The sequence below is a fragment of the Odontesthes bonariensis genome, chromosome 17 (genome assembly GCF_027942865.1).
Source record: "Odontesthes bonariensis isolate fOdoBon6 chromosome 17, fOdoBon6.hap1, whole genome shotgun sequence".
Classification (NCBI taxonomy): Eukaryota; Metazoa; Chordata; class Actinopteri; order Atheriniformes; family Atherinopsidae; genus Odontesthes; species Odontesthes bonariensis.
Genome location: NC_134522.1, coordinates 1,772,255 through 1,787,862, shown reverse-complemented (window position 1 = coordinate 1,787,862; position 15,608 = coordinate 1,772,255). Strand labels below are relative to the sequence as shown.

The 15,608-nt window shown below is 47.1% G+C and overlaps 1 protein-coding gene across 1 annotated transcript in view; it reads right to left on the bottom strand.

Annotated features, from left to right (window-relative positions):
- setd3 (SET domain containing 3, actin histidine methyltransferase) overlaps window positions 1-15,377 on the bottom strand; it is a 30,924-nt gene extending 15,547 nt beyond the window's left edge. The window contains exons 1-6 of the mRNA XM_075448130.1: window positions 15,287-15,377; window positions 7,895-8,018; window positions 7,448-7,540; window positions 6,125-6,273; window positions 5,957-6,029; window positions 4,213-4,469 (exon numbers count right to left, since the gene is read on the bottom strand). Coding sequence (XP_075304245.1) covers window positions 4,213-4,469; window positions 5,957-6,029; window positions 6,125-6,273; window positions 7,448-7,540; window positions 7,895-7,997 — 675 coding nt within the window. The 5' untranslated portion in view covers window positions 7,998-8,018; window positions 15,287-15,377. The remainder of the gene's footprint in view (window positions 1-4,212; window positions 4,470-5,956; window positions 6,030-6,124; window positions 6,274-7,447; window positions 7,541-7,894; window positions 8,019-15,286) is intronic.
- Window positions 15,378-15,608: the final 231 nt, after the last annotated feature.

Sequence of the window (15,608 nt, the reverse complement as noted above, 5' to 3'; positions counted from 1 at the left end):
CACCACCACACATTGCCTTCACATCTGTGGGAAACACTGGTCTCTCCTAAACCTAACAGAAGGATTTAAGAGAGGTTTAACTGTAAGTGAATAAACCTAACCAGGGCTTTGTGTTATTTAAACATAACATAATGGCTTAAAATGCCTTAACGTAACCAACAGGTTTAACTGCGTAAATCTAAGCAATATTTTGTGCCGGTTGAACATAATCAGGAGGTTTAACTGCCTACTATTGTGTTGCCCAAACCTAACCAAGTGAAAAGAAGTCTGAATCTTTTTGTTTACGTCTGCTGTTTGCGTCACATTTGCATCACAAAATGGTTCTCCAGGATAAAGTCAGACACGAAGGGAGAGAAAATAGCACCAAGCATTTTTTCCTGGAGAACAATTTTGTGATGCAAATGTATTACTCTTTTGAACGCATATTGTTCTGAGAAGCAAAACGCTTTATTTTTTAAACCCCAGCCAACTAGCCGGACTACCTTCATCAACACCAAAACGAGGCTGGAACTCTGCTCACAGGACGCAGCAGGGGGTAAGAAGATGTTCAGAAATGATGTTGCTGATATGGGATGTTACACAGCTTCATGTCAGAAGAGGCGAACTGTCCCTTTAATTGAGTATTTGGAGACTAAAGCTCCAACAGGACAAGGATGAAAAATGTGTTCAGAGGAAGGCAACTTTCCCCTTCTGGTTGTGAAGTGAAAAATCATGAAAAATAAAAAGGTAATAAAATGCTCCAACATGCCACCGAAGGCATCATTTCCATCAGAAACAGACCTGGTGATTTCTATGCAAACAGTAGTTTTTCATCCCATTAAAACAAAAACAATTAGCAGCCGACAAAAAAAAAAGAAGAAAAAAAGTGAATTCTCTGAGAAACTCTTCTTCTGTTGTGTCTTTGATATCAGACGAAGAGGCGGACTTCAGAGAAAAGATGCGATCAAAGCCGAGCTGCTGCTCCAGCATGCTTTGGATTAATAATGGGACATTAGCATATTTTCAGATTACCATCCCACTTATCTGTTGTCAGAGCCTGTTAACCAATATTTCATCATATATTCACCGTCTCTGTATCTCATTACATTTGTTGGTACATCGAACCGGACAGAAAAAGTCTTGTGATCGTTTGTAAAGTTAAACTAAATCCGTTTCCAGATTGCAGAAGAGGGGGACCGCTGGTGTCAATATGGAAGATTGCGTTTGTCTTCCATCACATTACGCCCCAAAGAGGTTTAAATGCTAATTAAAGTCAAAAAGCAGAAAAAACTATCAGGGCCCGCGATCCCTGTGTGTGCGGCTGTGGGGATGAGTTCATCCGTGGTTCAGCCTCCTGTCTCTGGAGTGGTCCGATGTCTCCACCTGCTGGTCAATGGGGAGAATTGCAGGGACAAGACTGGATTCTTCCAGTCTGCATTTACGTCACCGGTTCTGGGAGAGATGGGCCAGAGAGGCCCGGGAATATGGCTATTTCCACTAGGGACCACGGCCCTCAGGAACTAGGGACCACAGCCCTCGGGAACTAGGGACCACGGCCCTCAGGAACTAGGGACCACGGCCCTCAGGAACCAGGGACCACGGCTCTCAGGAACTAGGGACCACGGCCTTCAGGAACTAGGGACCACGGCCCTCAGGAACTAGGGACCACGGCCCTCAGGAACCACGGCCCTCAGGAACTAGGGACCACGGCCCTCAGGAACTAGGGACCACGGCTCTCAGGAACTAGGGACCACGGCCTTCAGGAACTAGGGACCACGGCCCTCAGGAACTAGGGACCACAGCTCTCAGGAACTAGGGACCACGGCCTTCAGGAACCACGGCCCTCAGGAACTAGGGACCACAGCTCTCAGGAACCAGGGACCACTGCCCTCGGGAACCAGGGACCACAGCCCTCAGGAACCAGGGACCACAGCTCTCAGGAACTAGGGACCACAGCTCTCAGGAACTAGGGACCACAGCTCTCAGGAACTAGGGACCACAGCCCTCAGGAACTAGGGACCACAGCTCTCAGGAACTAGGGACCACGGCCCTCGGGAACTAGGGACCACGGCCCTCGGGAACTAGGGACCACGGCCCTCAGGAACCAGGGACCACGGCTCTCAGGAACTAGGGACCACGGCCTTCAGGAACTAGGGACCACGGCCCTCAGGAACTAGGGACCACGGCCCTCAGGAACTAGGGACCACGGCTCTCAGGAACTAGGGACCACGGCCCTCAGGAACCACGGCCCTCAGGAACTAGGGACCACGGCCCTCAGGAACTAGGGACCACAGCTCTCAGGAACTAGGGACCACGGCTCTCAGGAACTAGGGACCACGGCCTTCAGGAACTAGGGACCACGGCCCTCAGGAACTAGGGACCACAGCTCTCAGGAACTAGGGACCACGGCCTTCAGGAACTAGGGACCACGGCCCTCAGGAACTAGGGACCACGGCCCTCAGGAACTAGGGACCACGGCTCTCAGGAACTAGGGACCACGGCCTTCAGGAACTAGGGACCACAGCTCTCAGGAACCAGGGACCACTGCCCTCGGGAACCAGGGACCACAGCCCTCAGGAACCAGGGACCACAGCTCTCAGGAACTAGGGACCACAGCTCTCAGGAACTAGGGACCACAGCTCTCAGGAACTAGGGACCACAGCCCTCAGGAACTAGGGACCACAGCTCTCAGGAACTAGGGACCACGGCCCTCGGGAACTAGGGACCACGGCCCTCGGGAACTAGGGACCACGGCCCTCGGGAACTAGGGACCACGGCCCTCGGGAACTAGGGACCACGACCCTCGGGAACTAGGGACCACGACCCTCGGGAACTAGGGACCACGGCCCTCGGGAACTAGGGACCACGGCCCTCGGGAACTAGGGACCACAGCCCTAAGGAACTAGGGACCACCGCCCTCGGGAACTAGGGACCACGGCCCTCGGGAACTAGGGACCACGGCCCTCGGGAACTAGGGACCACGGCCCTCGGGAACTAGGGACCACTGCCCTCGGGAACTAGGGACCACGGCCCTCGGGAACTAGGGACCACGGCCCTCGGGAACTAGGGACCACGGCTCTCAGGAACTAGGGACCACGGCCCTCAGGAACTAGGGACCACGGCTCTCAGGAACTAGGGACCACAGCTCTCAGGAACTAGGGACCACAGCTCTCAGGAACTAGGGACCACGGCTCTCAGGAACTAGGGACCACGGCCCTCAGGAACTAGGGACCACAGCTCTCAGGAACTAGGGACCACAGCTCTCAGGAACTAGGGACCACAGCTCTCAGGAACTAGGGACCACGGCCCTCAGGAACTAGGGACCACAGCTCTCAGGAACTAGGGACCACAGCTCTCAGGAACTAGGGACCACGGCCCTCGGGAACTAGGGACCACGGCCCTCGGGAACTAGGGACCACGGCCCTCAGGAACTAGGGACCACGGCTCTCAGGAACTAGGGACCACGGCCCTCAGGAACTAGGGACCACGGCTCTCAGGAACTAGGGACCACAGCTTTCAGGAACTAGGGACCATGGCCCTCAGGAACTAGGGACCACGGCCCTCGGGAACTAGGGACCACGGCCCTCGGGAACTAGGGACCACGGCCCTCAAGAACTAGGGACCGCGGCCCTCGGGAACTAGGGACCACGGCTCTCGGGAACTAGGGACCGCGGCCCTCGGGAACTAGGGACCACGGCCCTTTTTCACAAAATAAAATACCCGTTGCCTTTTATCATAGGGAAAGCCATTATGATACAATTGGTGCTTTTGTTTTGAAAACAGGAAGTGAACCTACCCTCGTTGTAGCTAGCTTGAAACTGCCGTTTTGACAGGAAATGACGATCGGCGACGTCACGTTACGTTGCATCTTGGGTAGTTTGAGTATGAGTAGTAACCTCATGATGCATACCCAACATTTCAGAGAATCTAGTATGCATCCGGGAACTTCTCGCTTACTCAAACTCGCATACTAACTCAGAAAGTTAGTAGGAGTAGTAGGAGTAGTAGGAGAAGTATGCGGTTTCGAACACAGACCCAGTCTGAAGTGGAACAACCCCTGTGACACGTTTGAATGTGACAGTGAAGCAAACAGCTGGAATAATTTTCTCCAAGCTCGAATTTCTGCTGTAGATACCACGTAAAAACATGTAAAAACATGTAAAAACATTTAAAAACGTACCAATAAGTAACCCGATCGGCACGTAAATGCAGGGTTGGTGTGTGTCTGCGTACCTGCACCAGCTTGTAGAAGTAGGCGTACTGGCGTGCCGTGTTCTTGTACTGGCTCAGGACGTCCTGCACGGCCTGCGTGCCCAGCAGCAGCTGCACGTCCTCCTGCTGGTAGTACAGCGGCGTGTCGTACTCTTGGGGAAGGGTGCGGATGTACGGCAGCCAGAACGAAGCGGGGTCGGCCCGCTCGCACAGCAGGTGGAGGGCCAGCGTCACGTTGCCCATGGCCTGCAGGATCCGGTCCTGGCTGTACAGAGGACCTGAGACACAGAGGGATCTTTCACATCTTTTATGGATCATAAACTGTCTTATCTGCACCACACCTCTCTGTTCATAAAACAATTAAAAGAAAAGCCTGGTTCACAAAGAGAGATCTGAGCCGCCCGTTATCTTTGGTTCGAGCGGCAAACACAGAGAAAGCTGCTTCATAAAGCAGGGCGGGTAATAAACAGGTTTCCAGCTTTAAGGAAGGAAACTCATCCTGGTGATGTATGAGGGGCCCAGACTACAGGCAGGCGCTGAACCAGGGTTCAAGTTCCTAGTAGGGCTGGGCGAGTTAACTCGTTATTATTCCGTTAACCTATCAATTATTTAACGACGATAAATATTTTATCGTGCATTAACGACAGGAAGCAGGGGGCAGAGAGAGGGGGAACGACACGCAGCACAGGGCCGTCTGATGCGGGACTCGAACCGGGTTTTTATTTTGGCTTTTATTTTGTAAATGTCTGTTGCTCACAGGCTTTTATTTTGTAAAAGTCTGTTGCTCACAGGCTTTTATTTTGTAAAAGTCTGCTGCTGTGGAACAGGAAAAGAAAGTAATCGGCGGATCCACCAAACATGGAGAAGGGTACGGAACTTTTACTCGGCCATTTTCATGTTAAAGTTCTTCCAGACGGCGGAGTCGACAGAACCAAGGAAAGGAAAGGAAAGGGGAAGGAAAAGGAAAGTAAAGTAAAGGAAAATGAATTAAAAGGAAAGGAGAGGAAAGGAAAGGGAAGGAAAGGAAAATGAATTAAAAGGAAAGGAGAGGAAAGGAAAGGGAAATGAATTAAAAGGAAAGGAAAGGAAAGGAAAGGAAAATTGAAAGGAAAGGAAAGGAAAGGAAAATTGAAAGGGAAATTGAAAGGAAAGGAAAGGAAAATTGAAAGGAAATGGAAGGAAAGGAAAAGGAAATGGAAGGGGAGGAAAGGAATTGAAAATAAACTAAAAGGACAGGAAAGGAAATTAAAAGGGAATCAAAGGAAAGGAAAGGAAAGGGGAGGAGAACCAAAGTCATCTGTAAATACTGCCAAGTTGAATTGTCTTCTCAGCGTAGTAGTTCCAGTCTAAAATATCACTTAAAGGCAAAACACACAACTGATAGCAGCAAGTCATTCAAGGAAACAGACAGTGGAGCGAGGCTTCTACATAAAAACTACAGAAAGATGCTGATGTTAAAAGTGTGTTTGCACAACAAATGTTATGGCACTTTCATTCATATGGCAGCACATTTAAAATAAAGCTAAAAGCTATACGCTACTTTTGGATTCATTTTTGGATTCTGCGTACAAATGTGATTAATCGTGATTAATCAGGGAAATCATGTGATTAATTAGATTAAACATTTTAAAATCGCTGCCCAGCCCAAGTTCCTAGAAATGTCAACATGTCTAAATACTTGGACTTTGTTGTTGATGTTTTCATTTTAACTCTTTAGTGAAAGCAAAAACCATTTTAATCCCTCCTCCGAGCTCCTCGTTCTTACCCAGCACAGAGTTCTGGGATGATTCCACCGTCATCAGCATCTTCCTGGGAATCCAGAGGAACAGCTCCTCCGCCTGTGCACACATTAACATAAATAAACATAATTACACCCACAGATCCAATGCAGCGGCTTCAGATAAGCTGTCAGAGGTCACACAGCCAGCTCCACCTTGATGTCTCTGGTGGCCCGCAGGCCGTAGCCCTCCGTCCCGAAGTCGGCCACGGTGAAGCCGTCGCAGGACGCCCCGTTCTCCTGAGCCCAGGCCAGCAGATCCGCAAAGCAGTCCTCCCTGTTGCCCTCAAACAGAGTGGACACGCCTGTTTGGAAACACAGAGCATGATACGGTGGTGTTATAACCTCCAGGGTTCATACACATTTTGACCAAAAGATTTCCATGACTTTTCCAAGACTTTTCCATGACTTTAAACAAAATTTCCATGACCCAAACATTTGGTGAAAACTCGGTGTATACATCAAAAAGTGATCAAATGTTGTATTAAAACTAACAATGAGAATTCCAAAGCATACAGTATTATCTCAAATGACACAAATGAATGAGAGACAATAGTTTGATTAAAAGAATAAACATTTATAGATTCAAGTTCAGAAGCAGGTGCGTGTTACGATTGCGCCCCCTGCCCCCATCCCTCAAGTGGATCTGTCCATACCGCCATTACAGGATCTCCGCGGAGCCTTAAAAAGTATTAAAAAGTCTTAAATAAAAAAATACTTTTTTAAGGTCTTAAAATGTCTTAAATTTCGCCGATTTTCGAAGAGTGGCATTAAATTTCATCTGGGCGGAATGAAAGAATGATATGTCTGGAGAGAGCTTTTGTGTGTGCGCCAGTACTTCCGGTGAAAACTTCCGGTGATTTGACAGCTAGGGCGTCAGGTTAGGGCCAGTGGCCGTAAACAAAGGTTATAGCCGACAAGAAAGATGATAATATAACGTAGCTAAAAAGACTAGCTTTCTTCAGTAGCCCAATGCTTACCGATTTAGCAAGCCTAGCAGCCTCGTTGCTAATACTAGCCGCCGTAATGTTAGCAACCATACCCGACGTCAAGGAGTTGGCTGAGCAGGTTATGGAAAGGCTGGCAGAGTTAACTTCATAATGGGTGAGTGCAGGTTTCATTCACAGGATTGATTCACTTCATTGGTTTATCCGATTGCTGGCCGTCTATGGTTGCTATGGCCAACGAACTTTTCAGTAGTATTCAGCGTATGCCTGCTTATAATTTGCGAGTATTTCTTTTTAAAGCATATACATTATTTCAAACTCAGCATAAATGAACGACCTGAAAATATGAATGTTACAAATTTCCATTACTTTTCCAAAACTTTTGCGATTTTATTTTTTTCAAGCACTTTTTCAGGCCTGGAAATGACCATTTTAAAATTCCATGACTTTTCCAGGTTTTTCATGACCGTACGAACCCTGAACCTCTGTGGGATCAGGGAAAAGGAGAAAGACTCAGGTGTGAACGGCTCACCTTTCTGTTTCTTTCTGATCTTCTCCACCAAGCCTCTGATCTGCATGTACTCCTCCCACTCCTTACCAGCAGAGGGCGCCGCACTGCTGCATTCTGGGAAAACAAAACATCTCCACTGTGAGTAAACGGTGAGGGTAGATGTACGTGTCAGCATGACACCTGAATATTACAGCAGTCCCTGTCAGCTGATGCTCAACGCTTGGAAAAAACTCAGAATCTGACGCAGCAGCACTCAGTGAAAGTTGTTCTGGAGTCACAGGAAGTTTAAAGAAAGTTTAAAGAAAGTTTACAGAATCTACAGGAACGGCGTTCTGGAAGCTGCTCCAACCAGCAGGTTACCTGCTGACAGGTGAGGGTGCCATCAATAAGTTCAGCAAATGTTTCTCAGGAAGAGATCAGTTCAGTTTTCTGGAAATGAGTTTTGTACATTAAGTAGAAAGAACGTACTCTGCAGCAGCTCGGAGATCAGGTTCATCATCTCCTTTGGGGACACCACCGTACTGGCCCCGGAGCCCGACTTCTGAGTCTTTACTCGACTCTTCTTTCCCATGATGCTGGCAGGACGACTGGGCTGAGGGAGCACAAACAGGTCACATTTAGATCTGACAGACGAACACGGCTGTTTGGTTACTTTGGTTACTGTTTGGAACCGGCAGAGAGATTACACCAAACTCAGAGGTTCTGTTCGGCTTGGATACTACCAACAAAAAAACAACAGAGGAAGAAGGACAGCGGAGGCGTCCCTCTTCTGGACATGCAGACAGGAAACAGGTGGTGTGACACCAGAAGTTATAAAACAAGGTTTCAATCAGACTCCTTTCAGGCTCTGGGTTCCTGGAAGTCTGAATAACCTGAAAGTGGAACCACTTTCAACCAATTCAGTGCTGTGGACACCCCACGACTGGGACACCACACACCTGGGACAGGAACACCTAGGACACCCCAAACTTGGGACACCACACACCTGGGACAGGAACACCTGGGACACCCCACGACTGGGACACCACACACCTAGGACAGGAACACCTAGGACACCCCACACCTAGGACAGGAACACCTGGGACACCCCAAACTTGGGACACCACACACCTGGGACACCACACACCTAGGAAAGGGACACCTGGGACACCACACACCTGGGACACCACACACCTGGGACACAACACACCTGGGACACAACACACCTGGGACACAACACACCTAGGACAGGAACACCTGGGACACCCCAAACTTGGGACACCCTAAACCTAGGACAGGAACACCTGGGACACTCCACGACTGGGACACCACACACCTAGGACACCCCAAACTTGGGACACCACACACCTGGGACACAACACACCTAGGACAGGGACACCCCAAACTTGGGACACCCTAAACCTAGGACAGGAACACCTGGGACACCCCACACCTGGGACACCACACACCTGGGACACAACACACCTAGGACAGGAACACCTGGGACACCCCACACCTAGGACAGGAACACCTGGGACACTCCACACCTGGGACACCACACACCTGGGACACCACACACCTAGGACAGGGACACCCCAAACTTGGGACACCCTAAACCTAGGACAGGAACACCTGGGACACTCCACACCTGGGACACCACACACCTGGGACACAACACACCTGGGACACAACACACCTAGGACAGGGACACCCCAAACTTGGGACACCCTAAACCTAGGACAGGAATACCTGGGACACTCCACACCTGGGACACCACACACCTGGGACACAACACACCTAGGACAGGAACACCTGGGACACCCCACACCTAGGACAGGAACACCTGGGACACTCCACACCTGGGACACCACACACCTGGGACACAACACACCTAGGACAGGAACACCTGGGACACCCCACACCTAGGACAGGAACACCTGGGACACTCTACACCTGGGACACCACACACCTGGGACACAACACACCTAGGACAGGAACATCTGGGACACCCTAAACTTGGGACACCCCACACCTAGGACAGGAACACCTAGGACACCCCAAACTTGGGACACCACACACCTGGGACACCACACACCTAGGAAAGGGACACCTGGGACAGGAACACCTGGGACACCACACACCTGGGACACAACACACCTGGGACACAACACACCTAGGACAGGAACACCTGGGACACCCCAAACTTGGGACACCACACACCTAGGACAGGAACACCTAGGACACCCCAAACTTGGGACACCACACACCTGGGACACCACACACCTAGGAAAGGGACACCTGGGACACTCCACACCTGGGACACCACACACCTGGGACACAACACACCTGGGACACAACACACCTAGGACAGGAACACCTGGGACACCCCAAACTTGGGACACCACACACCTGGGACACCACACACCTAGGAAAGGGACACCTGGGACACCCCAAACTTGGGACACCCTAAACCTAGGACAGGAACACCTGGGACACCCCACGACTGGGACACCACACACCTAGGACAGGAACACCTGGGACACCCTAAACTTGGGACACCCCACGACTGGGACACCACACATCTAAGAAAGGGACACCCCAAACTTGGGACACCCTAAACCTAGGACAGGAACACCTGGGACACCCCACGACTGGGACACCACACATCTAAGAAAGGGACACCCCAAACTTGGGACACCCTAAACCTAGGACAGGAACACCTGGGACACCCCACGACTGGGACACCACACACCTAGGACAGGAACACCCACACACCTAGGAAAGGGACACCTGGGACACCACACACCTGGGACACAACACACCTGGGACACAACACACCTGGGACACAACACACCTAGGACAGGAACACCTGGGACACCCCAAACTTGGGACACCACACACCTAGGACAGGAACACCTAGGACACCCCAAACTTGGGACACCACACACCTAGGAAAGGGACACCTGGGACACCCCAAACTTGGGACACCCTAAACCTAGGACAGGAACACCTGGGACACACCACGACTGGGACACCACACACCTAGGACAGGAACACCTGGGACACCCCACGACTGGGACACTACACACCTAGGACAGGAACACCTGGGACACCCTAAACTTGGGACACCCCACGACTGGGACACCACATCTAAGAAAGGGACACCCCAAACTTGGGACACCCTAAACCTAGGACAGGAACACCTGGGACACCCCACGACTGGGACACTACACACCTAGGACAGGAACACCTAGGACACCCCAAACTTGGGACACCCCACACCTAGGACAGGAACACCTAGGACACCCCAAACTTGGGACACCACACACCTGGGACACCACACACCTAGGAAAGGGACACCTGGGACACTCCACACCTGGGACACCACACACCTGGGACACAACACACCTGGGACACAACACACCTAGGAGAGGAACACCTAGGACACCCCAAACTTGGGACACCACACACCTAGGTAAGGGACACCTGGGACACTCCACACCTGGGACACCACACACCTGGGACACAACACACCTAGGACAGGAACACCTGGGACACCACACACCTGGGACACAACACACCTGGGACAGGAACACCTGGGACACCACACACCTGGGACACAACACACCTAGGACAGGAACACCCAGTCTGGCCAGAGGACACCCTGCCAGCTCAGTTTGCTCCTCTGGGGACGTTCCACAGCTTCATGGAATAACAGATATTCCATGTTCACAGGGAGCTCACTGAAAGTGTTCCCGGGCTACAGAAACACCCACATCTCAAAGCCTGATAAGATTTCACTCTGCAGACACCAGCAGCACGACGCCTCTGAACCGACCAAATGTCAGAACCCAGTTTACAGCCACCTATTTCATACAAGGTTTAGTTTCTAAAAGGCCCTCTGCTCCTGAGAGCAGGCGGTGGTGGGGGGTGAGGGTCCACCATTCCAAACCATTCTTCCTGAAGTGGTTATAAGGTCATAAAGCTCTCCAGCACAGAGGCTGCTTACCCACCACGGCTCTTATCTCTGAGCTCTGTAGCCTCAACAACAGATGTTGAAATATTCAGAAACCAAAACACACAAACGTCCACAATCTCAAGTCTTCCCCTCTCCTCCCCCACCTTCCCACAGCTGTTCAGAGGCTGTTAGAAACAGAACATTTTACAGTGAATGAGCTGTAAATCAGGCTCAAACACACAAACCAGGAACTGGCTTCATCTGATTAAAACAATCCCAAATCAGCGGGTGAAATGACACAAATATTATAATATCTTCCAAGTTGCTGTGCTGTAAAGTAATAATAATAATAACACGGTTATTAAGGAATGCTGTTACCTTTTCACTCTTAATGTCATTCGATCAGAACCCATACCCATTGGGTATGATTAAAAAAGCGAGTATGTCACTTAAATTTGTGTTTGAGTTTACATAGAATTAACAGCTGGTGAGAATTCGATTTAAAGTGTAAAGACGAAATTACCAAGGATTTTTATGTGCTTATGAAAAATAGAATGATAGAATGAAATTGTTTTATTTAAAAAGGGTAATTTACAGGAAAATGTTGAGATCAGTTTTGTGGCAAGTTGTGGTTTAACTCGTAATTACCAAGAAATTTGGGAACCTGTAATTGGAAGTGTGACCAACTCAGTCCATTAAAGAGTTTTGAGTAATTTGTAAGTCTACTTTATTAGAAGTTATATTGTAAATTAACGTTTTGTTGTATCAGCTCCTTGTTTAAAGTTTAAAGCTTTTGTATAGTAATATTTGTAAAGTATTTACTTTAATGATACTTTAATAATTTAATGATAGCTTTTCTGAATATTTCTGACATGTTTGGACTCCTCGACTGGAAAACTTCATGTCCCATTATCATAAACAGCAGATGACATCAGACCCTGGTCTGTTTGAAGTATTGAGTTTATGATAATGGAGCCTTTTTTTTTGCTTCCAAACTGAGTGAAATGACCTGGCACTTTTCCAGTAAATGGGACAATACGGCTCTATTTGTTTAAAGCTTTTCCATGACAGGCAGAACCATGGAAATGATACTGATTTCTTAAATAAAATGGTAGCCTACTTTTTTTAAAATTATTATTATTATTACATTTTTATTATTTTAATTGTTTTATTTAGTCATTATTATTATTATTATTTGTTAGTAGTAGTATTTTTATTAGAATTGGTATTATTATTGTTTTTGTTAATATACAATCATTGTAAATATGAATATTTTTTTATTTTAATTTTAATTAAATTTCAATTAATGTTTTCCATGATAGGCAGCACTATGGAAATTAAACAGATTTTTTAAATAAAATGGTAGTCTACTTTTTTTTAATAATTTTTTTTATTATTATTTATTTTTCTATTTAGTCATTTATTATTATTATTATTATTAGTTAGTTAGTAGTAGTATTTTTATTATAATTGCTATTATTATTGTTATTGTTAATATACAATCATTGTAAATATTAATATTTTTTGGAGCTACTTGACTAATTTGAATTTCCCCCATTAAAAGTATTTTTCCATTCCACTACAGACTGCTGAGTGGTCAGACGGAAACAACTCTGCAGAGAGCGACACGACACGCTTCCTTGTTCTGTGAAGTCATTTGAAAAATTCCAGCTCATAATTTACAGCATAAATAATGGATATCACATCTGTGCACGTACACCACATCCTGTGTGCGTGACTAATAAACACATGAACACGTTTCTAAACTGCGAGTTTTGATTTACAGATGGTTTTATTCTCAGCTGCTGAGCTCCTAAAAGAGATAAAAACACTTCTGAACTAAAAACTGACGACATCGTCCATTTAAAAAGCTCCTTTCAGTGATCCATCTTTACAGCATATGAGTCATTGTTAGACTCTAGGTTACGATACATATGATATCTCCCCAGATAAATACGATAAAAACCTATTGAACAAAGTCTCTAAAAGAGTTTTTTTGTGAAATATTATTTTCACTTTGTCTCTTCCAAAGACCTCACAAATTTCTCCTGAACTTAACTTCATCACATTTGCCAGTTAGGTTAAGGAAAAGTGCTCCAGAAATGACTACAGGAGGCAGTTTTTTTTTACTATATGATCATCTGAATCGTTCTGGATCCAGAAGTGACCAAAAGTCAGCTGATCTGATCAAATCTGATTGGACAGAAACCACTCAGTGGGGTCACATGGCTCTGAAAGGATCTGATAATTGGCTAAATTACAATCAGACTGAGTTATTAAGTGCATGTAGACACCTTAATCTGACTAAGAACTGGATCGGATTGGATTATTGGCTAAATTACAATAAGATTGAGTTATTAAGTGCATGTAGACACCTTAATCTGACTAAGAACTGGATCGGATTATTGGCTAAATTACAATAAGATTGAGTTATTAAGTGCATGTAGACACCTTAATCTGACTAAGAACTGGATCGGATTATTGGCTAAATTACAATAAGATTGAGTTATTAAGTGCATGTAGACACCTTAATCTGACTAAGAACTGGATCGGATCGGATTATTGGCTAAATTACAATAAGATTGAGTTATTAAGTGCATGTAGACACCTTAATCTGACAAAGAACTGGACCGGATCGGATTATTGGCTAAATTACAATAAGATTGAGTTATTAAGTGCATGTAGACACCTTAATCTGACTAAGAATTGGATACATGCAGTCTACATGCACTTAATAACTCAGTCTGATTGTAATTTAGCCAATAATCCGATCCTTTCAGAGCCATGTGACCCCACTGAGTGAGGCCTGATATCTGGTACCACTGGTGATAAGAATCTAACTGCTGGCACCAAAATAACAGGTCGGAAAAATGTGCTGCCATGATCATTTATTGGAGAAGTTGACACTTTTTCCAATGGCAGCCTTTGGCAGCCACAGATGTTTCTGAGGAACACCTAGTGTGGTGATAAGTGCTTGAACTGGGGGACTGTCTGTAATAAAGTGATTGAAATGTAGTACACAAGTGCAGACCATTTGACTTTAACAGCCTCAAACACAAACTGTGTTCCACAGTGAGATATTTTAGAGGAAGAATCAGCCTCCAACAGAAACTGAATTGCCTTTTTTCTTTTTTTTTACAAATTCTGCACACAAGTTTAGTGACTCCAACAGCACTTTATTCGAAATAGTTGTGCAATCTTGTGCAAACTATTACAACAGCTCTGCTGTTATCTCATACAAAGCTGCAGTCGGAGTGGTTTCTTGCTAAATTTGACCAAAAGTGATCAAATAATCTGACGCCATGTATGTGTTCAGTGAGCCCCGAGTGTCCCTGTCCAAGCTTAAACGGAGACAACTCAACCAAACTGAGGCCAAAGCAGTGGCAGCTACCCGAAGAAGTTTTAAAACCACTTCTCTGCTACCAAGCTAGCACCGCTGTTAGCTTTGTGCCTGCTGCCACTTTCAGCTCCTTTTTGGCAACATGGAGCTAAAATAAAATGCCGCCTCATGCTGATCCCCCGAGTTTATTTTAGCCACGGCCAGCAGCTAAGTCATAAAGTCATAAAGGTCTCACGCCCATCCGAGGAGAGGCGTAAAGGCGACGGGGGCAGGGAAACCCACACAGCTCATTCATCTGCTCAACATTAGCATGCTAGCTGTTAGCTCAACATTAGCATGCTAACAGCTCATTCATCTGCTCAACATTAGCATGCTAGCAGTTAGCTCAACATTAGCATGCTAGCTGTTAGCGGTTAGCTCATAAGCTGTCAAGTTGTGGTCAAACCCGAGTTTTACGTCCTGCTTGCTTGCTAACTAGCTTCAACGAGCTCCGGGGCAATAACCATGCGGAGCAACAGTCTAACAACAGCCCGGAAAACTTTGGCAAACCGACCCGTTAGCATTTCCTCCGCTTCAGTCATACCTTTAAGACAGACAGCGGCAGTTCCTTCTCCTGCGCTGCAACCAAGCTTGACTGAGAGGAGCGAGTGATTGGCGTCGGTGTGACGTCGGTTTGACGTACGCCCACAAGAAAATCAACGGCCGCGCGTCTGGCGTTCTTATTGGCTGTTGGATATTCCAGGACACCCGGAAACTCTGCATATTTCTGCTAAAACAAATAAATAAATCAATAAAATACTCTAATATAAAATAGAAGAAACTTCAGAATTTATCAGACTTAATTGTCGGCAAAAGGAAGCTGTTGTTGTTGTTAATATGCAATCATTGTAAATATGATTTTTTTA